General features: G+C 43.9%; 1 protein-coding gene and 2 pseudogenes across 1 annotated transcript in view; 2 read left to right on the top strand and 1 right to left on the bottom strand.

The window, feature by feature from the left end:
• The window catches only part of PPP6C (protein phosphatase 6 catalytic subunit), a 38,763-nt gene extending 20,221 nt beyond the window's left edge, over nucleotides 1–18,542 (bottom strand). Inside the window, exons 1-2 of the mRNA XM_007539985.3 lie at nucleotides 18,362–18,542; nucleotides 2,569–2,664 (exon numbers count right to left, since the gene is read on the bottom strand). Coding sequence (XP_007540047.1) covers nucleotides 2,569–2,664; nucleotides 18,362–18,436 — 171 coding nt within the window. The 5' untranslated portion in view covers nucleotides 18,437–18,542. The remainder of the gene's footprint in view (nucleotides 1–2,568; nucleotides 2,665–18,361) is intronic.
• Nucleotides 4,117–4,229, top strand: LOC132541029 (U6 spliceosomal RNA; annotated as a pseudogene).
• A 4,525-nt stretch (nucleotides 18,543–23,067) lies between the features above and the next one.
• On the top strand, nucleotides 23,068–23,419 carry LOC132540771 (COX assembly mitochondrial protein homolog; annotated as a pseudogene).
• The last annotated feature ends 1,874 nt before the right edge of the window (nucleotides 23,420–25,293 follow it).

Genomic DNA, 25,293 nt, shown 5'->3' on the forward strand with positions numbered 1-25,293 from the left:
GCTGCCACCAGGGTTAACACTGGGCTTGGTGCTTGCATCATTCCAACACTCCCAGTGGCCCTTTTTATTTTATTTTATTTTATTCTTTTTTTTTTTTTTTGTCTCCAGGGTTATCGCTGGGGCCTGGTGCCTACACTACAAATCCACTGCTCCTGGAGCCCATTTTTCCCATTTTGTTGCCCTTGTTGTTATTGATGCTGCTGTTGTTGGCTAGGACAGAGAGAAATCAAGAGAGGAGGGGAAGAAAGAGGGGAGAGAAAGATAGACACCTGCAGACCTGTTTCACCACTTGCGAAGTGACCCCCTGCAGGTGGTGAGCCGGGGGCTTAAATGGGATCCTTGTGCTTCGCACCATGTGCGCTTAACCTGCTGTGCTACTGCCCAGCCCCATTTTATTCTTTTTGACAAAGCGTGAGAACAGTGAATAAGGGCAGCACTGCTCCACTACTTGTTAAGTCTCCCTCCTGCACTGGGGTCTAGGGGCTCTAACCCAGGTTCTCACACATCTACTATGTGTTTTATAACCACCACTCCTTTGAATGCATGTACAACAGGCCAAAGTGTTCAGTTTTCATTTTCCAGTTAAACAAACAAACAAAAATCCTACAAATACAAGGGTCTGTCAACCAGGTTATACATGAACTAGATTAGAGGTGACTCCTACCACTACTTTGAAACTATTAAAAACAAAAGAGGCCTGGAAGGTGGGACAGTGAATGAGAACCTGGACTCTCATTCAAGCACGAGGACTCATGATTAGATTCAGTCAAGCATAAGGCTCAATCCCCTGCATCATGGGTGCAGAGTGACGTTTGGGTCCTCTTCCTCTCCCTATAATCAACAAATCTTTAAAATAAAAACAAAAATACAGGTGATGAAAAAATAAATTTGTTTAACCTTGATTTATTTAATCTGATAGATCAGAGAGAAATTAAGAGGGATAGGGAGATAGGGAAAGAAAGGCACAGAGACACCTGCAGCACTGCTTCACCACTCATGAAGCCTCATGTAGGGAGGACTAGGGGCTTGAACCTGGGACCTTGAGCATGGTAATACATGCACTTAAAAAGGTGCACCACGGGGGTCGGGCGGTGGCGCAGTGGGTTAAGCGCATGTGGGGCAAAGCGCAAGGACCAGCCTAAGGATCCCGGTTTGAGCCCCCGGCCCCCCACCTGCAGGGGAGTCGCTTCACAGGTGGTAAGGCAGGTCTGCCGGTGTCTATCTTTCTCTCCCCCTCTCTGTCTTCCCCTCCTCTCTCCATTTCTCTCTGTCCTATCCAACAACGAACAACATCAACAATGGCAATAATAATAACCATAACGAGGCTACAGCAACAAGGGCAACAAAAGGGGGAAAAATGGCCTCCAGGAGCGGTGGATTCATGGTGCGGACACCAAGCCCAGCAATAAGCCTGGAGGAAAAAAAAAAGGTGCACCACCCAGCCTGAATTAACTCAATTTTACCCCATCCTAGCAATAACTTAAGAAGTTATGCACTGGGGAGTTGGGCGGTAGCACAGCGGGTTAAGTGCATGTGGCACAAAGTACAAGGACCGGGAGTAAGGATCCCAGTTCGAGCCCCAGGCTCCTCACCTGCAGGGGGTGTCACTTCACAGGCGGTGAAGCAGGTCTGCAGGTGTCTATCTTTCTCTCCCCCTGTCTTCCCCATCTCTCTCCATTTCTCTCTGTCCTCTCCAGCAACAACGACATCAATAATAGCTACAACAATAAAAACCAAGGCCAACAAAAGGGAATAAATAAATAAAAAGAAGTTATGCACTAACAATACTGTCTTTCTGAACCTCAACTCCTCCTCTATGGAAATGATAGTTTTCCCCCAAAGAAAAATACACGTAACTAGAAATAAGTAACTAGGACCTACAAGCAAAGTGTCAACCCATTGTAATAACTACAAGCAGTCCATATTTGTGTTTACTATATCTCCCTTTCAGGGCCAGGTGGTGGCATACCTAGTTGAGTGCATGTGTTACAATGCACAAGGACCCAGGTTCAAGTCCCAGTCCCAATCTGCAGGGGAAAAGGTTTGTGAATGGTGAAAAAGTGCTGCAGGTGTCTCTTGTTTCTCTCCCTCTCTCCCTCCCCCTTCTTTCTGGCTATTTAATAAAGATAATTTTTAAAAGTTTTAAGAGAAATTTTTAAAAAATCTTCTTCCACATAACATGGCATTCTAGTCACTCTGCAAGTACAGTTTCAATAAACTCCATGAATAATTTGACCATAGCTTTTTTTGTTTTGTTTTGTTTTAATTTATTATTGGAGACAGACAGAAATTGAGAGGGAGAGAAACAGAGAGACACCTGCACCCCTGCTTCACCACTCATGAAGCCTTCCCCCTGCAGATGGGGACCAGGGGCTTGAACCTGGGTCCTTGTGCACTGCAGTGTGTGCGCTTAACCAAGTGTGCCATCGCTTGGCCCTAACCATAGCTTTTTAAATTTGCAGTAACGATAACCACAAATCATTAGTGCCATACAGATTGAAACAATCTAATCAGTCAATAACTGTTGTTTAAAAAAAAAAAAAAAAAAATCAGCTCATGAAATCTTACCTGTCCATGTATGTCTCCACACACTGTTACTGGTGTTGATACTGGTTGGACATTTGACTCTTCCAAGAGGAGATCACAAACATAGTCACACAGCCGCTATAACAAGGGGGGAAAATAATCTCTTATTGCAATGTTAAAACTAAGGATCTGGGTTCAATCCTCGATACCACCATAAACCAGTGTTTAAGCAGTACTCTGAAAAGTCTGGTAATTAAAAGAGGAAGGGGGCCCAGGTGGTGGCACACCTGATTGAGCACACATTACAATGTGCAAGGACTTGGGTTCAAGCCCTAGGCCCCCACCTGCAGGGGGAGTCTTATAAGTGAAGCAGGGCTGCAGGTGTCTCTCTGTCTCTCTCCTCTATCTCCCATCACATCTCAATTTCTGGGTGTCTCGATTCAATAAATAAGGATTATTTTAAAAAATGTTTTTAATTGAGAGGAAGCATGTATCGTATAAATCATTTCCATAATAAAATTTATATGTATATTTAATATATTTTATTTGTTTTTAATGTGAGTGATACAGAGAGAAAGATACAGAGCACTACTTAGCTCTGGCTTAAGGTGGTGCTAGGGATTGAACCTGGGACCACTGAGTCTCAGGCATGAAAGTTATTTGCATAACCATTATGCTATCTCCCCAGACCTCCACAATAAAATTATTTAGAAAAATCAAAGAGGAAAAAAAAAAGAAAAATCAAAGAGGGGTAGGGGTAGATAACATAATGGTTATGCAGACTCTCTCACACCTGAGGCTCCGAAGTCCCAGGTTCAATCCCCCAAAGAAAAATACATGTGGGAGTCGGGCTGTAGTGCAGTGGGTTAAGCGCAGGTGGCGCAAAGCACAAGGACCGGCATAAGGATCATGGTTCGAACCCCGGCTCCCCACCTGCAGGGGAGTCGCTTCACAGGCGGTGAAGCAGGTCTGCAGGTGTCTATCTTTCTTTCCTCCTCTCTGTCTTCCCCTCCTCTCTCCATTTCTCTCTGTCCTATCCAACAACGACAACAACAATAATAACTACAACAATAAAAAAACAACAAGGGCAACAAAAGGGAATAAATAAATAAAATAAAAAATAAAAATAAAAAAAAAAAAAAAAAGAAAAAAGAAAAATACATGTAACTAGAAATCAATCTCCTGTACTACCATAAGCCAGAGCTGAGCAGTGCTCTGGTGTTAAAAAAAAAAAAAAGAAAGAAAGAGGGAGTCGGGCGGTAGCGCAGCGGGTTAAGCGCAGGTGGCACAAAGCTCAAGGACCGGTGTAAGGATCCTGGTTTGAGCCCCCGGCTCCCCACCTGCAGGGGAGTCGCTTCACAGGTGGTGAAGCAGGTCTGCAGGTGTCTATCTTTCTCTCCCCCTCTCTGTCTTCCCCTCCTGTCTCCATTTCTCTCTGTCCTATCCAACAACGATGACATCAATAACTACAACAATAACTACAACAATGAAAAACCAGGGCAACAAAAGTGGAAATAAATAAATAAATAAATAATAAATATTTTTTAAAAAGAAAGAGAGAGAGAGAGAAAGAGAAAGAAAAATCAAAGAGTGCTCACTTCAGCAGCAGCAGCACATATACTAAAATTGGAAAGATACAGAGACGATTAGCATGGCCCCTGTGCAAGGATGACATGCAAATTCGTGAATGGTTCCATATTTGTAACAAAAAAAAAGTCCCTTATCAAAAAAAAAAAAGATAGAAAGGAAATCAAAGAGCAGAGTCAGGTGGTGGTGCACCTGGTTGAGCACATGTATTACAATGCCCTAGGTTAGAGCCCCAGACTCCGCCAGTGGGGAAAGCTTTTCAAGTGGTAAAGCAGGGCTGCAGGTATCTCTCTCCCTTTCTATCTCCCCCTACACTCTCAATTTCTGGCTGTCTTTATCCAATAAATATAATAAAGATAAAAGGAAGGAAGGAAGGAAAGAAAGAGAAAGAAAGAAAGGAAGAAAAGGAAGAAAGGAAAAAAAGAAGGAAAAGGAAGAAAGAAGGAAAGAAGGAACGAACAAGGAGCCAGGAGGAGGCACACCTGGTTAAGGGCACAATTACAGTGCACAAGGACCGAGGTTTGAGTTCCCAGTCTTCACCTGCAGGGAAGAAGCTTCATGAGTGGTTAAACAGTGTTGCAAGTCAGTCTCTGTCTCTCTGTGTCTCTCTCTCTCTTCCCTCTCAATTTCTGTCTATCCAAAATAAATATTAAAACAAAAAAAAAACTTTTAAGTGGTCGGATGATAGCATGCACATGGTACAAAGTGCAAGCATTGGCGTAAGGATCCCAGTTTGAGCCCTGGCTCCCCACCTTGGGGGGGAGGGTCACTTCACCATGGTGAAGCAGGTCTGCAGGTGTCTCTCTTTCTCTCCCCCTGTCTTCCCCTACTCTCTCCATTTCTCTCTGTCCTATCCAACAACAACAATAATAACTACAACAATAAAACAAGGGCAACAAAAGAGAAAATAATTAATAATTTAAAAAATTTAAATAGCTAAGGACCTACAATATTATACATTTTTACAAAGGTAAGAAGTAATTGACATGGTCCAGGAGGTGGCACAGTGGATAAGGCATTGGACTCTCAAGCATGAGGTCCTGAGTTCAATCCCTGGCAGCACATCCATCAGAGTGATATGTTTTTTTTCTCTCCTCCTATCTTCCTCATAAATAAATAAAATATTTAAAATAAAAAGAAAATAATTTATATATATAAAGGAAGTAATTATAAGGGGCCAGGCAGTGGTACACCTGGTTAAGCGTGCACACACAGTGCACAAGGACCCCGGGTTCAAGCCCCTTGTCCCCACCTGCAGGGGGAAAGCTTCACAAGTGGTGAAGCAAGCTGGCATATGTCTCTCTCCCTCTCCTCTCAATTTCTCTGTCTCTATCCAATAATAAGTAAATAAATATTTTTAAAAGAAGTAATTGTAATATGCTACAATGTAAATAAACTTCAAAAACATCTTGCTTGTGACCAGGGAGGTAGCTCAGTGTTAGATCCCAGGTTGAATCCTCAATACTGTATATGGCAGAACTCTGGTCTACCTACTTATGTCTCTCTCCTCTTTTGTAAAATAAAGCTTTAAAGGTCAGAAAAACACCTGACTTGGATAGTGTGCTGCTTTGCTATGTGCATGACCCAGGCTCATGCCCAGCCCCCATCACTTTGGTGCTGTGTTGCTGTGGTCTAGTTCATTCTCTGCCTATCTTTAACAAAACAAATAAATAAACGCGCCTCAGGTGGTCCAGGAGGTGTCATATGGTAGCACAGTGGATAAAGAATTGTACTTTCAAGCATGAAGTGCCAACTTCAGTCCTGGCAGCACATGCTGGCAGTTAGCGCTCTGGCTCCCTCTCTAATAAACAAAATCTGGGGGTAGATAGCATGATGGTTATGCAAACACTCTCATGCCTGAGGCTCCAAAGTCCCAGGTTCAATCCACTGCCCCAACATAAGCCACAGCTGAGCAGTGCTCTGGTAAAATAAATAAATAAGTTCTTAAAGGGGGAGGGGGAAGACAGGCAGTGACACACCTGGTTAAGCGCTCACATTACAGTGTGCATGGATGCAGGTTCAAGACCCTGGTGCCCACCTATAGGGGGAAAGCTTCACAAGTGCTGAAGCAGGGATGCAGGTGTCTCTCTGTCTCTCCCTCTCTATCTTCCCCCTCCCCTCTTGATTTCTGGCTCTCTCTATCCAATAATAAAAAAATTAATTAAATAAATAAGTAAATAAAACCTCAGTATCAGGAGGTGGTGGTGAACCACGTAGAGTACACACATTACCTACCTACCATTTGCAAGGACTCATATTTAAGTCCCCAGTCCACACCTGCAGGAAAGAAGCTTCACTAGAGGTGAAGCAGTGCTGCCGGTGTCATATTTTAGCTCCCTCTCTCCCATTTCTTGGTTTCTGTTAGGGAAAAAAAAAAAAAAAAAAAAAGGAGGAAGGGAAGGAAGGAAGGCTGGAAGGAAGGAAGGGTGTGGTACGGCTGTTGTGCTGACTCAGCTCCAGCAATAAGACCAGAAAAAAGCAAAAAAAAAAAAAAAAAAAATCATCCTGGGAAGTGGCACAGTGAATAAAGTGTTGGACTCTCAAAAATGTTGTCTTGATCTCCAGGGTTGCATGTGCCAGTGTAATGCTCTGATTCTCTCCTTCTAATAAATCTTAAAAAAAAAAAAAAAAAATTCATCTTGCTAAAGGAATAAAAACAAACATGAATGGCCCAATGCTATATGATTCAATTTTTACATTAAACAACAAGAGTAGATAAATTCATAAAGAAAGAAAGAAAGAAAGAAAGAAAGAAAGAAAGAAAGAAAGATTAGTGATTAGTGGTTGATAAGGTCTGAAGAAGAGTTGAAAAATGACAGTATTAGAACTAGTTAGAGGTGATGGTTGCACAACAATGTCAATACAGTAAAACTAAAGAATTTGGGGGTTCAGGTGGTGGTGCACCCGGTTAAGTGCACATAGTACTAAAGCACAAGGATCCATGCAAAGATCCAGGTTCAAGCCTCCAGCACCCCACTGGCAGAGGGACACTTGACGATCAGTGAAGCAAGTCTGCAGGTGTCTATCTTTCTCTCTCCCTATCTCCTCCCCAACCCCTCTCAATTTCTCTCTGTCCTATCCAATAACATGGAAAAAATGTCTGCCAGGAGCAGTGAATTTGTAGTGCCGAAACAAGCCCCAACAATAACCCTGGAGGCAAAAAAAAAAAAAAAGTACATTTTTAAATGGTTGACTTGGAGGGGCGAGGCAGTGGCATACCTAGTTGAATGTACATGTTGTAATGTGCAAGGACCTGGGTTCAAAGCCCCAGTCCCACCTATAGGGAAAAAACTTCATGAGCAGTGAAGCAGTGTTGCCAGCGTATTCCCCTCTCCCTATCTCCCCCTTCTCTCTTGATTTCTGCCTTTGTCCAATAAATAAATTTAGAAGAAAAAAATTTTTTTCATGGTGAACTTGGGTCAAGCGATAGCTCACACAGCAAAGTATGTGCTTTATCGTACATGAGGTCTTGGGTTTGAGCCCAGCACCAAGAATGCATACCAAAGACACCACTAAGGGAAGCAGTGCTTTCTGTCTCTACTTCCTTCTTTCTCTCCCCTGCCCTTAGGAAGGGAGGGAGGGAGGGAGGGGAGTAAGGAAGGGAAAAGAGGGAAGAAACAAAAATATTTAAAAAAAAAAAAAAAAAAAGGAAAGAAAGGGAAAAAGAAAGGAACGAAGCCAGCCAGCAAGGTCGCAGAGGTGGTACTGAACATATCTGAGGCTCATTCTCTAACTCCACCTCAAAAAAAAACATTAAAATTAAAAAGGTCAACTATTAGTTTATGTTATGTGAATTTTATCTCAATTTAAAAAGGAAAAATTGGGGGGCCAGGCGATAACACACTGGGTTAAGTGCACATGGCACAAAGCACAAAGACAAGCATAAATAAAAAGAAAAAAGAAATAAAACTAAGTGCTAAGTGCAAAAAAAGACAAGATCTAATATTTGTATTCTTTGACAGCAAATTAAGCTATTGTTTGCAAATACTGGGATTAGATTTCTAACAGCTTTCACTATCATTTCATAATGCCCAAGACAAATAGGACAGTTATTAAAAAATGCCAACTCCCTGGCTACATAAACAATAGGTTTAGAAGACAGAAGATTTACGAGAAAATGTAAAATAATGCTTTTCACCAAGATATTGGCTAGAGGCAGCCAGAAATTGAGAGCAATTGGGGGAGAGGGGCGGGGGGGGGGGAGAGAAAGAGAGAGAGAGAAACACTCTCAGGCAAGCTTCACCATTCATGAAACTTTCCCCCTGCAGGTAGGAACTAGGGGATTGAACCCATCCTCACATACTTTAACATGTGCGCTCAAGTGGGTGCACCACCACCCTGTCCCTAAAAAAAAAATTTTAATGTGTTACAGAATGACCGTAGGACCTCATACATATGTCATACCACTGAAAGGCCTCCTAGTTCTGTTTCTTTTTTTCTTTTTTTTTTAATATTTATTTATTTACTCCCTTTTGTTGCCCTTGTTTTATTGTTGTAGTTATTATTGTTGTCATCGCTGGACAGGACAGAGAGAAATGGAGAGAGGAGAGGAAGACAGAGAGGGGGACAGAAAGACACCTGTAGACCTGCTTCACCGCTTGTGAAGCGACGCCCCTGCAGGTGGGGAGCTGGGGGCTCGAACAGGTATACTTACACTGGTCCTTGTACTGTGCGCTTAACCCACTGTGCCACCGCCTGGCCCCGATCTCCTTTTTTTTTTTTTAATATTTATTTATTTCCTTTCTGTTGCCCTTGTCTTTACCGCTGTTGTAGTTATTATCGTTGTATATGTCATCATTGTTGGATAGGACAAAGAGAAATGGAGAGAGGAGGGGAAGATAAGAGAGGGGGAAAGAAAGATAGACACCTGCAGACCTGCTTCACTGTGAAGCAACTCATCTACAGGTGGGGAACTGGGGGCTTGAACCGGGATCCTCATGCTGGTCCTTGCACTTTGCACCATGTGCGCTTAACCTGCTGTGCTACTGCCCAACTCCCTTTCCTCTTTGTCTCCCCATCCTCTCTCTATTTCTGTCCTATCTAATAAAAAATAATAATAAATAAAATATTAAAAGAAAAAATGGTCTCAAAGGTTCCTTCAGTTACAGAAGTTAAACCTTTGTAAAATTTCTTTTTAGGGCAGGTAGAACATAGCATAATGGTTATGCAAAGAGACTCTCATGCCTGAGGCTCCAAAGTCCCAAGTTCAATTCCTTACTCAACCGTAAGTCCAGAGCTGAGCAGTGCTCTAGAAAAAGACAGACAGACAGACGAGACATACCACAGCACCTTTCACTTTGCATGATGATCCCATGTAGTGGTATAGCAATGAGACTGAATAATAAAGTGTGTGCTCTTCTGAGATGAGCTATCTCCCAGTGTACCCACCTCTAAGTCCGTTTATTAAAAACACAGAAGAGGTGATCCGGGAGGTGGTGCAGTGGCTAAGACACTAGACTCTCAAGCATGAGGTCCTAAGTTTGATCCCCAGCAGCACATGTACCAGAGTGATGGCTGGTTCTTTCTCTCCTCCTATCTTTCTCATAAATAAATAAATAAATAAATTCTTAAAAAAAAAAAAAAAAAGAAAGAAAGAAAGAACAGAAACACAGAAGGGAAGAGTTACCTCAAAACTACTCCATTATCCATTGGACTCCCCTAGCGATGTCTACAGTGCCCTCATATGTTGCCAGGGCTCAATACTAAGGCCTTGCAAATGGCAAGGAACTGGGGAAAGAGAGAGAAATGGAGAGCCTCCTCTACCAATTGTGAAGCTTCTCTCTGCAGGTGATGAACAGAGGTTTCAACGAGGGTCCTTGTACATGGTAATTTGTGTAGTTTACCTGTTGCACCACTGCCCAGCACCTAATGAAAAATTTGAAAGTAATCATGGGATCTAGGAGGTGGTGGCACAGTGGATAAATTGATGGACTCTTAAGCATGAGGTCTCAAGTTTGATCAATGGCATACCACGCACCACAGTGATGCTCTGGTATTCTCTCTCATGTAAATAAATCTAAGAAGGTAGGAAAGAACCAAACACAGCACAGATTCCTGAAGGACCTGATCATTTCCATTTTGTTTAGTATTTTATTACTTTATTATGATAGACACAGAGAAACAGGGCTAGAGACAGGTAGAAAGAGAAACAGCGGCAGCATGTTCACTGCCTATGAAGCTTCTCTCCAGGAGGTGGGGGCCAGGACCTCAAACCTGGGTCGTGCCCATGGTAACCGGTGCCACCCAGCCCCCTTCATTTCCATTTTTAATATTTATTTAATGAGAAATTAGAAAACTCTGACCTGGGCAGAGGATAAATAGCATAATGGTTATGCAAACAGACTCTCAAGCCTGAAGATTTGAAGTCCCAGGTTCAATCCCCTGCACCACCATAAGCCAGAGCTGAACAGTGCTCTGGTAAAAAATAAATAAATAAATAAATAAAAATTAAAAATAAATTTAAAAAAGAAAAGAAAGCTCTGACATATATTGTGGCAGGGGTCAAACCCAGGGCCTGTGTTTTACCTCCTAAGTCACCTCTTTAACAGCTATGATTCCTATTTTGAATATGCCAGAATTTAGGATCCCTATTTTGAATATGCCAGAATTTAGTATAATGGCTATAACAATTTTCTTTATTGATTGATAAGACAGGAGGAGAGAAAGAACCAGACATCACTCTGGTACATGTGCTGCCGGGGCTTGAACTCAGGACCTCACACTCAAGCGCTTTATCCACTGTGTCACCTCCCAGACCACAGGGCTATAAAGATTTTCATGCCTGAGGCTCTGAGGTCCCAGATTCAATCCCCATCCCCAGTACTACCATCAGCCAGAGTTGAGCTATGCTGTGTGTGTGTGTGTGTGTGTGTGTGTGTGTGTGTGTATGCTATGTGTGTGTGTATGTGTAAATTTATAGGGCGAGGGCAGATAGCATAATGGTTATGCAGAGACTCTCATGCCTGAGGCTCCAAAGTACAAGGTTCAGTCCTCTGCACCATGATAAGCCAGAGCTGAGCAATGCTCTGGTTTAAAAAATATATATGCCAGAACTTAATATGCCATATATGACTGGCTCTCCTGGCCTATAAAACCTCCCTGACAATTGACCCATGCTGATTAGATAGTCATAGTAAATAATATCTTTTCTGCTTATAACGCAATGTATATAAAAGTGCTCTGAAAAACCTATTGCTGTTAATTTTGAGCATGTGGTGTCATATTTCCCCTAGCTGCAAAATAAATCTTAAAAACAAACAAACAAAAAAAACCTCAGGTGGAGGAGATAGTACGTAAGACTTTCATGCCTGATGTTCATAGGTCCCTGGCACCACTGTATACCAAAGTTGAGCAGTGCTCTCTGGCTTTCATCTCTCTCATGAAATCAAAACAATGTATATGTTAACAACTGTACTGTAAACCACTAGTCCCTCAATAAAAGTGAAAAAAGAAAATGATTTTTTTTATAAAGATAGGGGGTGAAAGAGGGAGAGAAACAAACAAATAAACAAACAAAAAAAGGACACACACACAGCACTATTCCACTGCTAATGAAGCTTCCCCTGCTCATGGCTAAGAGACTTAAGCCTAGGTCCTGACACATGGTAACATGGGAGCTCTCAATTTGTTAAAGTCAAAACCTGGAAGCAATCCCAATGGCCAACAGAAGATGAATGCTGAGAAAGCTGTAGTATATATACACAATGGAATATTACTCAGCTACTAAAAATGGCAAATTCACCTTCTTCACCTCATCTTAAATGGAGCTTGAAGGAATCATGTTAAGTGAGATCAGCCAGAAAGAGAAGGATGAATATGGGATGATCCCACTCATAGACAGAAGCTGAAAAAGAAGAATAGAATGGAAACTTGGACTGGATTTGGTGTACTGTACCAATGCAAAGGACTCTGGGGTGGGGGTTAGTGTTCATGATGGAACAGAGGAGGACCTAGGTAGGGGGTAGGTTATTATGCAGAAAACTGAGAAATGTTACACATGTACCAACTACTTTACTGTCAAATGTGCCGATAAGGGGGGAGAAATGTGTGCTCTACTAGTAAACTACCTCCCAGTCTGGGGAGGGGAGGCATTCACAGAGGGCCTGGGCAATGGTGCACCCACCACAGCACACATACTATAGTGCACAAGGACCTGGGTTCAAGCCCTGTGTTTCCACCAGCAGGGGGAAATCCTCAAGAGCACTGTCCCTTTCTCCCTCTCTATCTTCCCCTTCTCTCGATTTCTGTGTATTCAATAAGTAAATATTTTAAAAAAACAAAAAAAAACTATTTATGGAGAGGGACAGCATCCCATAGGGTGTGCTCAGTAAATCAAGGAAGCCCTGAATTCAAACCCAGGCACCACATAAAAGAGCCAAGGCACCTGGGGAAAAAGCTTCATGTATACTGAAGCATTGATGTCTCTCTCTCTCTCAACATATATATGAAACTCTAAAGAAAAATGAAAAAAAAATCAAGCTGAGCAGAGTGGAACTGAGTGTGTGAGAGGTTTTGTTACTGAGAATAAAAAAATTAAAAATTCCCATGAAGTTTTTAGACAGAGGTACAACTTTACAGTGCAGGTAGTTTAATATGGAAAACTCACAGATGGCTCAGACTAAACATAAAAGTGAGTTCCAAAAAAAGTATACTAATTAGGGCTAAGGAGATAATGGTTATGCAAAACAACTTTCATGCCTGAGGCTCTGAGGTCCCATGTTCAGTACCCAGCAGCAGCATAAGCCAAACCTGAGCAGTGATCTGGTGAGAGGAAAAAAAAAAAATTCATGAAAGTAGTTACAGTTTCTTGTGTTACATCTCTAAATCAGACATTATTCTCCCAACACATACATAGTAACTTTCTTTTTTAAAATTTTCTATTATTTTTATTTACTGACTAAAGACAGCCAGAAATTGAGAGGGATGGGGGAGGTAGAGAGGGAGAGAAACAGAGACACCTGCAGCACTACTTCACCACTCACAAAGCTTCCCTCTGCAGGTGGGGACTGAGGGCCCAAACCTGGGTCCTTGCACATTGTAACATGTGTATTCAACCAGGTGTGCCATCCCCCCACAGTAACTTTAAGTCTTTTGATTAAATAACTGAACAAATGTATGGTTACTTTTATCTTACATTGTAATAGCTTCCAAGAGATCAAATGTCAAGTTAAAAAACCTTACCTCCAAAATAATATTTCAATTTTCATTAACTGTGCTTTGTGAAGTTCTGTTTTTTAAATCTATCTTATTTTACTTATTCATTCATTTGTTGGACTGAAACTGAGAGGGAGAGGGGAAAGGGGTGATAGGCACCAGTAGCACTGGTCACCAGTCATGAAGCTTCCTTCCCCTCTGCAGGTGGAGACCAGGGGCTTGAACCCAGGTCCTTGTGCACTGTAACGTGTTCTCAACTGAGTATGCCACCACTTGGCCCCATAAGCCTGCCTTTTATCATTTATTCTCACTTGGCCAGATGTGAAACACACATATCTTCTATGATTTTCACTGAAATCTTTACTGTGAATGCAAAACATTTAGTTCTATATAAAAAAAAATTATGGGGAGTCGGGTGGTAGCGCAGTAGGTTAAGCACAGGTGGCACAAAGCGCAAGGACCGGCGTAAGGATCCGGGTTCCAGCCTCTGGCTCCCCACCTGCAGGGGAGTCGCTTCACAGGCGGTGAAGCAGGTCTGCAGGTGTTTATCTTTCTCTCCCCCCCCCCCCCCCGTCTTCCCCTCCTCTCTCCATTTCTCTCTGTCCTATCCAATAACAACCACATCAATAACAACAATAATAACTACAACAACAATAAAAAACAAGGGCAACAAAAGGGAAAATAAATAAATAAAATTTTTTTTAAATTATGTTTTGGTCCATTCACTTTTACATATTTTACCCTTATTCTTCCAAAACTGTTATATTGATTAGATTACAACTAGAGATTTGAGGGGCCGGGTGATAGCACACCTGGCTAAGCGCACACATTACAGTGCACAAGGAGCCAGGTTCAAGCTCACAGACCGCACCTGCAGAGTAAAAGCTTCATGAGTGGTAAAACTTCTGCAGGTGTCTCTCTCACCTCTACCCCTCTACCCTCTCTATTTCTGTCTCTATCCAAGAAGAAAAAAAAAAGGAATACAACTAGTGACTTAACCACATAGTTCAGGTATAAAGAAACTGTAAGGGATCAGGCAGCGGCACAACTGGTTGATCGCACACACCACAGTGCGCAAGGACCCGGGTTCAAGCCCCCGATCCCCACCTGTAGGGGGAAAGCTTCACGAGTGGTGAAGCAGGGCTGCAGGTGTCTCTGTCTCTCTCCATCTCTATTTCCCCTTCCCCTCAATTTCTGTCTCTATCCAATAATAAATAGAAACTGTAATTAGATCTAGAACATATTTGTTATTCTTTTTTTAAAAATATTTTATTTATTTTATTTCTGAGAGAGATGCAGAGAGAAAGACACAGAGAGAAACACAAGAGCACTGCACAGCTCTGCCTTATTATGGTGCAGGGGGATTGAACCTGGGACTTTGGAGCCTCAGGCATGAGTCTCTTTGCATGACCATTATGCTATATACCCCCACCATCTGTGTTACTCTTTATTACCTTCAACTTCTAGTTAATTTAAAACTTGTGAATTTCTGCCCTTTCTACCACAACAAATCTTTTTCAAAATGATTAAGTAGTCCCAATGCTTTATTTTCACATAGAAATTTCTCATAGATAGCTTTCCTTTAGGCTATCAAAACTCAGAAATAGTGCTCCTGGAATATTTTTGGCTTAGTTTTAATTTGCACCTCATGCCAAAATATAGAACATTAAGTTTCTTTTTTCAAAACATTATTTATTTATTTAAATAAGTGAGAAAGAGACAAGAGCACTGCTCAGCTCTGGCTTATAGTGGTGGCTTAATCTTCAGGATCACAAGCAAGTTAATCTAATAAAGGCTTCTTTTCTTTCTGTCTTTTTTTAGTATTTATTTTCCCTTTCGTTGCTGTTTTTTAAAATATTTATTTATTTATTCCCTTTTGTTGCCCTTGTTGTTTTACTGTTGTATTTATTACTGTCATTGTTAGGACAGAGAGAAATGGAGAGAGGAGGGGAAAACAGAGGGGGGGAGAGAAAGACAGACACCTGTAGACCTACTTCACCGCCTGTGAAGCGACTGCCCTACAGGTGGGGAGCCAGGGGCTTGAACCCGGATCCTTACTCCAGTCCTTGCGCTTTACACCATGTGTGCTTAACCCCCTGCACTATCACCTGACTCCTTCTTCTTTTTTTTTTAACCAGAGCACTGCTCAGCTCTGGCTCTCTGGTCTCGGGTTTATGGTGGTCCTAGGGACCAAACCAGGGACTTTTGGTGCCTCAGGCCCGAAGGTCTTTTTGCATAACCTTTAAGCTATCTCCCAGCCCAGACATTTCCAAGACACACACACACAAAAGGAGAGCCTTCTTTTTTGATAGAAATTTCAGAATTGTTTCTCAGTTATTGCCCAGATTAAAAAAAGGAAAACTTGGGTGGAGGTATAGCATAATGGTTATGCAAAGACTTTTTTTTTCTCATTTATTTATTCCCTTTTGTTGCCCTTGTTGTTTTATTGTTGTAGTTATTATTGTTGTTGTTGATGTTGTTGTTGTTGGATAGAACAGAGAGAAGTGGAGAAGAGGAGGGGAAGACAGAGAGGGGGGGGAAAAGACAGAAACATGCAGACTGCCTGTGAAGCGACTCCCCTATAGGTGGGGAGCCGGGGGCTCAAACCAGGATCCTTATGCCAGTCCTTGTGCTTTGCGCCACATGCGCTTAACCGCTACACTACCGCCCAACTCCCTCGCAAAGACTTTCTTGCCTGAGGCTCTCAAGTCCCAGGTTCAATCCCCCACACCGCCATAAACCAGAGCTGAGCAGTGCTCACGTTAAAAAAAAAAGATTTAAAAAAGGGAAACTTGATTGTGTATTGCACCAAAGTAAAAGACTGGGGGGTGGGGGGGAGGTGTTCAGGTCTTGGAACTTGATGGCAGAGTACCTAGTGAGAGTTATATTGTTATGTGGAAAACCGTGAAATGTTACGCATGTAACAGACTACTGTATTAACTGTCGACTGTAAAACATTAATCCCTCAATAAATAAATTTAAAAAATAGAAAAATTTATTTAAAAAGCATGGTCTGGAAGACTGCACAGTGGATAAAGCACTGGATTCTCAAGGATGAGATCCCGAGTTCAATCCCCAGCAGCATATGTACCAGAGTGATGCCTGGTTCTTTCTCTCCTCCTTTCTCATAAATAAATAAATAAATAAATAAAATCCTGGGGCCAGGTGATGGCGCACCTGGTTGCGCGCACACATTACTATGTGCAAGGACCGGGTTCATGCCCCTGGTCCCCACCTGCATTGGGAAAGCTTCAAAGTAATGAAGCAGGGCTGCAGGTCTTTCGCTGTCTCTCACCCTCTCTATTTCCCCTTCCCCTCTCAATTTCTGGCTGTCTCTATCCAGTAAATAAATAACAAAAATTTAAATAAAAAAATTTTTTTTAAAAAAAAAGGTACCAGCTGAGGAGACAGTGTAATGGCTAATGCAAAAAGACTTTCATGCAGGGGTCGGGCGGTAGCGCAGCTGGTTAAGCGCAGGTGGCGCAAATCACAAGGACCAGCATAAGGATCCCGGTTCGAGCCCACAACTCCCCACCTGCAGGGGAGTCACTTCACAAGCGGTGAAGCAGATCTGCAGGTGTCTGTCTTTCTCTCCCCCTCTCTGTCTTCCCCTCCTCTCTCCATTTCTCTCTGTCCTATCCAACAATTAACGACATCAACAATAACAATAACCACAACAAAGCTACAACAACAAGGGCAACATAAGGGGAAAAAATTGGCCTCCAGGAGCAGTGGATTCATGGTGCAGGCACTGGGCCGCAGCAATAACCCTGGAGGCAAAAAAAAATGAGGTACCAATGGTCCCAGGTTCAATTCCCAGCACCACCATAAGCCGTAGCTGAGCAGTGCTCAAGAGAGGAAATAAAGGCAGATACAGGGAGTTCACCCACTGGCGAACATTTACGGAGGGGGGACACCTGGCTGTTGGGGGGGGTGGGGAGGGGGAGGCACTAAATACAACTCAACTGTGTTACAAATAAGTCACATTTACAGCAATTGTCTGGCCTTCAGCATCCTGCGTACTGTTAACTTTGTTAACTATTAACTTCGTGGGGGGTGGGGGGGTAGGGTTTTCCTTAGGAGAAAAGAATTCATGAACCAGTTGCTCACTCCCCAGAATTTAAACAAGAAAAAAGAAACGTAAAACTACACTCCAGCTGACCCACTTACCATATGGCAAATCAATGATAACTGAATAAAGCAAACGGGCACTGGCGCGAGTCGCTCAACACCGCTGGCCCCCAGCACTGCCGTCAGGACCGCACAGCAACACGCCCCGGCAGCGGTATGTCACCCCCACTGCTCTATTCGCACGTTTACAGCCAACTCGAGATCCGCGCTAACAGGGAACAACTCATCTCCTCTAGGAAACCACGGAAATCTCAAGTTAAAGGGTGAGAAGCGACTGATTTAAGGGACCCTCCCACCAAAAAAAAAAAAAAAAAAGCATTGCCGAGACACATTTACTCATGTATATTTAGCTCCTCAAGGCACTCGAATGAGCGGAAGAAAAACCAAGCCCCCTGCAAGGCCATTTGGAGGAGTGGTGAGGGAGACGAGGGGCGACTCGCTGTTCACGCCCGTCGCGCCCACGGCCATTCATTCCCTGGACACCTAAACGCCCGGGGTCGCCGTCAGGAAGCCAGCGGCTGCTCCTGTCAGCGCCTGTCAAGCCGCGCTGCTCCCGCCGCCCTGGAGCCCCGACCGCACCCCCGGCACCGGCCGTCGGGGCTCGGCTCGGGACTCGGGGAGACCGGGGACGCGAAGGGGGAGAGGGGGACCCCCCCAGCAGAGCTGCTGGGCGCCGAGCCCGAGGCCAGGAGCCGCAACCCGGGGACAGCGGCCGCGACGTCCACGGGGATCCCGGCTCGGGGGAGGAGGCGGGAGGAGGCGGGAGGGAGATCGGGCTCTCCGCCCATCTCGGCTTGATTCCGAGTCGGACCGGGAGGCTTCGCGACGCGTCAGGCCCTCGGCCGGGACCGGACGAGATGCCCGGCGAAAGGATCCCGCGGAGAGAGGAAGGGCGGGCCGGCGGGACCTCACAGCCGGAAGGGGCGAACCCCACAAGCAGGGCTCCCGCCCCGGCAAAACTCACCTTCAGGTCGTTCTCCGGCAGGTATTTGCATAGCCGCGCTATCTCCACATACTTGTCTAAATCTAGGGGCGCCATTTTAGAAATAACAAGCCCCAATGTAGCGGCGGTGGTGGCGGCCGTACTAGCGGTAGCAGCGGCGGAGGCCGAAGCCGGAACTCTTTCTACGTCACGTCCGGTCCGTGGGAGGCTTCTGCGCAGCGGCGTAAAGTTTGACCCGATTCTCCCGGCTGCCTCTTGACGCACCACGCCCTCTCCTGCTGCACCCAGGCCTCTAGAAGTCTCCCCGGGCCAGCCGGCGGAACCTGCCGTGACCCGTACTTACCTGTTGTGGGGCGTGCTGGGATTTGTAGTTTTCAATAGTTGCCAACGACTCCCACCCCCCTTTTTTTCTTGTCCCTTCCTCCTGACTCACCTCTGGGGACCCTGGGAGGCTTTTACTGATGCAAAAGCATGAAATAGATAGCTCTAGCTATTCCCAGGTGTCATCATCCATCATCCCCCCGTATAATCATCAGTTATTAAAATTGAGTTAAGGTGGGCTGGGAATAGTAGAATGTTTATGTGAGATTTTCATGCCCGAGGCATCAAAATGACCCAGATGCGATCTCCTTTTATTATTATTTAGTATTTATTAATGGATAAAGACAGAGAGAAATTGGGCGGGGGGGGGGGAGATAGCATATGGTTATGCGAAGAAACCCTCATACCTGAGACTCCAAAAGCTCCAGGTTCAAGTCCCCGCACCACCATAAACCAGAGCTAAACAGCGCTACTTTTTCCATTTAATTGACTATAATATCGGTCTGGCTGGCTTACGTACACTTGAGTGTGAGTCCCTCAAGACAGCTTTCATCCATTTACACAACGCAAAGAATACTACATAGCACTTAGTATGCTTTAAAACATTCACTTAAAAGCTACTTATTGAACACTATTTGTTCAACAAACTGAAGACAGTTTAGCTGTCAACAACATAGATGTGATACCTGACCCCATGGGACTTATGATCTGATAGGGAAAAGAAGCAAGGAGCACATAAATGAGCAAATAATTGCAAAGTGATTTAGGCTAAAGAGCGAAAGAAGGGGAGTCGGGCGGTGGCGCAGCGGGTTAAGCGCAAGTGGCAGGTGGTCCCCGGCTCCCCATCGCTTCACAGGCGGTGAAGCAGGTCTGCGGGTGTCTTTCTTTCTCTACCCCTCTCCGTCTTCCCCTCCTCTCTCCATTTCTCTCTGTCCTATCCAACAACGACGATATCAATAACCACAACAATGTTAAACAACAAGGGCAACAAAAGGGAAAATAAATAAATAAATAAATATTTTTAAAAACTTAAAAAAGAGAGAGAGAAAGAAGGGGTATAGTGAGCAATAAAAATGGAGAAGATACCTACTTTAGTTTGGTGGTATAATGGATATAAAATCCAGTACCAGAAGGCCAGAGTTCAAATCCAGGCTCTATTATTGTGCTGTGTGATTGTGGCAAAATTAGTCAGCTTCTCTTTGCTCTAGTCTTCTCAGGCCCAGTATGGAGAATATAATAATACCTACCTCAGTGGCCTGGGAGGTGGTGCAGTGGGTAAAATGTTAGATTCTCGCATATGAGGTCCTGAGTTCAAATCCCCGGCAGCACATGTACCAGAGTGATATCCTGTTCTTTCTATCTCCTCCTATCCCTCTCATTAATAAACAAATAAAATAGTAATAATAATAATACCTACCTCAAATGGATATGATAAAAATTATAGCTTACAGATTGGTACAAAGATTTAATACAGTTAATATAATAGAACTTTTTATTTATTTTGCCTCCAGGGTTACGGGTAGGGCTTGGTGCCTGCACAACGAATTTACTGCTCCTGTGGCCATATTTTCAACTTTTTTGGATAGGACAGAGAAAAATTGAGGGGGGGGGAAGACAGAGAGGAGAGAGAAAAACACCTGCAGATCTGCTTCACAGGTTGTGAAGCGACCTCCCTCCAGGTAGGGAGCCAAGGGCTCGAACCAGGATCCTTGCATGGGTCCTTGTGCTACATACTATTTGCACTTAATCTGGTGTGCCACAGCCAGGACACCACTTTTTTAAAAAAAAAAATTTTTAGATTTTATTTATTTATAAGAAAAATAGGAGAAAGAACCAGAAATCACTCTGGCACACGTGCTGCCGGGGATCGAACTCGGGGCCTAACACTTCAGAGTCCAAAGTTTTACCACTGCACCACCTCCCAGACCACCACTTTCATTTTTTTTTTAATATTTATTTATTGATTCCCTTTTGTTGCCCTTGTTGTTTTATTGTTGTAGTTATTCTTGTTGTCGTCATTGTTGGATAGGACAGAGAGAAATGGAGAGAAGAGGGGAAGACAGAAAGGAGGAGAGAAAGGTAGACACCTGCAGACCTGCTTCACCTTATGAAGGGACTCCCCTGCAGGTGGGGAGCAGGGGCTTGAACCGGGATCCTTAAACCGGTAGGTGCGCTTCATGCCACGTGCTGCGCTACAGCCCCACTCCCCACTTTCACTAAAGGCTTTTGTTTTGTAAATAAGAGAGAGAGGGAGGAAAGAGCAAGCAGAGCACTGCTCAGTTCTAACTTAAGGTAGTGCTGGGGGGTTGAACCCGGGAGCGTTGGTGCCTCAGGCATGCAAGTCTTTTGCATAACTGTTTGTTTTGCCTCCAGGGCTATTGCTGAGGCTGGGTTCCTGTATCATGAATCCACTGCTCCTGGAGGCTATTTTTTTCCCCTTTTATCATTGTTGTGATTGTTGTCATTGTTGTTGTTCTTGGATAGAACAGAGAGAAATCAAGAGAGGAGGGGAAGGCAGAGGGGGAGAGAAAGATACCTTTAGACCTGATTCATCGTTGGTGAAACAACCCCTCTGCAGGTGGGGAGACTGCGGCTCTAACCAGGATCCTTATGCAGGTCCTTGTGCTTAGCGCCATGTGTGCTTAACCCGCTGTGCTACCGCCCAACCCCTGAATAACTATTTTATACTATCTCCTCAGCACAATAAAGCTTTTTTTTTTTTTTTAAGAAAAATACCTTCTCAAAGATGAGAAGGAAGGCACGGAGATGGACATGTACTTCATAAACAATAAAGTGCTGCCCCACCAATATGTCCTGGAGCTCTGCTTCCCCAGAGCTCCACCCCACTAAGGAGAGAGAGAGGTAGTCAGAGAGTATGGATCCATCTGCCAATGCCCATGTTCAGCGGGAGGCAATTACAGAAGCCAGACCTTTCACCTTCTGCATCCCACAATGACCTTTTTGGGTCCATAGTCCCAGAGGGTTAAAGAATAGGAAAGCTATCAGGGGAGGGGATGGGATACGGAGTTCTGGTAGTGGGAACTCTGTGGATTTGTACCCCTCTTATCCTATGGTTTTGTCAGTGTTTCCTTTCTATAAATAAAAATAAATAAATAAGAAAGCAACTCAAAAAATAGTAATAATAGTAAAGTGCTTAAAATAAGTTGACTCTGGCAGGGGAATAACGGTTATGCAAACAGACTCTCATGCTTGAGGCTCCTAAATCCAGGTTCAATCCCCCGCACCACCATAAACCAAAGCTGAGCAGTGCTCTGGTGTTTCTGTGTGTGTGTGTGTGTGTGTGTCTGCATCTCTCTCAATAAATAAATAAATAATTTTTAAAAATTTAAAAAGGGAGTCGGGCTGTAGCACAGCAGGTTAAGCGCAGGTGGCGCGAAGCACAAGGACCGGCATAAGGATCCCGGTTCGAGCCCTGGCTCCCCACCTGCAGGGGAGTCGCTTCACAAGCGGTGAAGCAGGTCTGCAGGTGTCTATCTTTCTCTCCCCCTCTCTGTCTTCCCCACCTCTCTCCATTTCTCTCTGTCCTATCCAACAACGACGACAAAAATAATAACTACAACAATAAAACAACAAGGGCAACAAAAGGGAATAAATAAATAAAATAAATATTTTTTAAAAATTAAAAAAGAAAGTAAAAAAAATAAATAAGTTGTCTCTGGGAGTCGGGTGGTAGCGCAGCAGGTTAAGCGCATGTGGCACGAAGCGCAAGGGCCCGAGTAAGCATCCCGGTTCGAGCCCCCCCCCACCCCCCAGCTTCCCACCTGCAGGGGAGTCACTTCACAGACAGTGAAGCAGATCTACAGGTGTCTATCTTTCTCTGCCCCTCTCTGTCTTCCCCTCCTCTTTCCATTTCTCTCTGTCTTACCTAACAACGATGACGACATCAGTAACAACAACAATAACTACAAGAACAATAAAAAATAAAAAGGGCAACAAAAGGGAAAATAAATACATAAAATAAAATAAAATAAGTTGTCTGGCCTCCCCTCCTGCCCCCAGACCTCAAGCGGCCTGGCGCTGCTTTCCTCTCCGCCTACAGAGATGACTCTTGACCCCTCAGAGCAACAGCTCAGACATGTTGAAAAAGATGTTTTGGCAGAGTCAGGTGGTAGAACAGCGGGTTAAGCGCGCACGTGGCGCAAAGCACAAGGACAGGCTTAAGGATCCCGGTTCCAGCCCGGCCCCCCACCTGTAGGGGAGTTGCTTCACAAGCTGTTAAGCAGGTCTACAGGTGTCTCTTTCTCTCCCTCTCTCTGTCTTTCCCTCCTCTCTTCATTTCTCTCTGTCATATCCAACAACAACGACATCAATAATAACTACAACAATAAAACAAGGAAAACAAAAAAGGGAATAAATAAAGAAAAGAAAAAAAAGAAAAATGTTTTGATCCCTAAAATAATGAGAGAAAAGGCCTGTGAGAGATGTCCTGAGCAAGTTCAAGATTTTACCAGATGTTGCAAAGACTCTGGATTGCTTATGGTAGTAAATGCCGGAAAGAAAATGCTTCACTGAAAGAATGTCTGACTTCCTATTATAAGGATCCAGCCTTTTATGAAGAATGCAAAATGGAATACCTGAAGGAAAGGGAAGAATTCAGAAAAACTGGAATTCCTACTAAAAGAAGGCTACAGAAGCTTCCCACAAGCATGTAGGCAAATATTCAAATGATATGAATGCTAATATTCATGGAAATATAGTCACCTGAAATAATGGACTTAAGGGTGTATGCTTTATCCTGAGTTATGGAAATTCTCAATATTATCTGATATAAAGGTGTTTTGTTTAAAAAAAAATAAGTTGTCTCTATACCATTGTTTTCCTTGTTGTTAAATCAGTGAACAAAGAGGTAGATAATGAGGTTATTCTTTGCCTTTCTAGAGAGAAAAGTTACTGATCTTTTTACCAAACCATCTGGTAGTAAGAAGTTCCTTCCCTAGCTGACATATGTCATTCAGTGAACTCTACCCTTGACATCCCTAACAGAGTGAAAGGAGGCAAACTGCTATGAGAGTGGTGGGCAGATTCTTGGGAAAAGTAATTGATGGGGGCTGGATGGTGGCACACCTGGTTGAGTGCACAAGGACCTGGGTTCAAGTCCCCAGCCCCCATCTGCAGGGGGAAAGCTCATAAGTGGCGAAGCAGTGCTGCAGGTATCTATCTGTTTCCCCCCTCTCTAGCTCCTCCTTTCTTCTTGATTTCTAACTGTCTTGGCCAAGTGGTGGCACACCTGGTTGAGCATACATGTTACTGTGCACAAGAACCCAGGTTCGAGCCCCTGGTCCCCACCTGCAAGGGGAAAGCTTCACAAGCAGTGAAACAGGCCAGCAGGTGTCTCTCTGTCTCTCTCCCTATCACCCCCTTCCCTCTCAATTTTTGGCTGTCTCTAACCAATAAATAAAGATTAAAAACAGATCTCAGCAGTTGAGGAGGTAGTGCAATAGGTAGAACACTGTGTTTGCAAGCATAGGGTTCTAGGTTTGCATCCTGGGATCACATATGACAGAGTAATGTTCTGCTTCCTCTCGCCTTTGTTAATAAATAAATAAATCAGCCTAAAAAAAAACCAGGAAGTCAGGCTGTAGAGCATTGGGTTAAGCGCAAGTGGCACAAAGCACAAGGACTAGCGTAAGGATCCCGGTTGGAGCCCCCGGCTCCCTGCCTGCAAGGGAGTCACTTCACAAGCAGTGAAGCAGGTCTGCAGGTGTCTGTCTTCCCCTCCTCTCTCCATTTCTCTCTGTCCTATCCAAAAACAATGACATCAATAACAATAACAATAATAACTACAACAATAAAAAACAAAAACAGATTGGGAGACCAGGTGGTGCCATATATTCTACTGGGTACACATTATCCTGTGCAAAACTCTGAGTTCAAATCTCCAACCCCCATGTGCAAGGAGAAAGCTTCACAAGTGGTGAAGCTGTGTTGCAGGTGTCTCTTCATCTTCCTATCTCCTTCCTTCTCAATGTCTGTCTCAAAAAAAGAAAGGGCAGCAGGGGGCTGGTCAGTGGCACACCCAGTTAAGTGTACACATTATCATGCACAAGGCCCTGGGTTCCAGTCCTTGCTCCCCACCTGAAGGGGGGACGCTTCAATGGTGAAGCTGGTCTGCAGTTTCTATCTTTCTCTCTTCCTCTTTACCCCCAGCACCATAAAGCAGAGCCGAGCAGTGTTCTGGTCTCTGTATCTTTCTCTCTATAATCCTCTTAGGTAAAAAAATAATAATAATAATAATCGGGAGTCGGGCTGTAGCGCAGCGGGTTAAGCGCAGGTGGCGCTAAGCTCAAGGACTGCCGTCAGGATCCCGGTTCGAGCCCCCGGCTCCCTACCTGCAGGCAGGTCCCTTCACAGGCGGTGAAGCAGGTCTACAGGTGTCTGTCTTTCTCTCCCCCTCTCTGTCTTCCCCTCCTCTCTCCATTTCTCTCTGTCCTAGCCCACAACAACGACATCAATAATAACTACAACAATAAAACAACAAGGGCAATAAAAGGGAATAAATAAATAAAATTTTTTTAAAAAGAACTAAATACCAAGTATCCAGATATAGGGAAAAAAATCAATAAAAACCTAAATAAATCTCAGCATTAACATGCTCAGCCACCCATGTTCAA

Source organism: Erinaceus europaeus, chromosome 10 (assembly GCF_950295315.1).
Source record: "Erinaceus europaeus chromosome 10, mEriEur2.1, whole genome shotgun sequence".
Taxonomy (NCBI): domain Eukaryota; kingdom Metazoa; phylum Chordata; class Mammalia; order Eulipotyphla; family Erinaceidae; genus Erinaceus; species Erinaceus europaeus.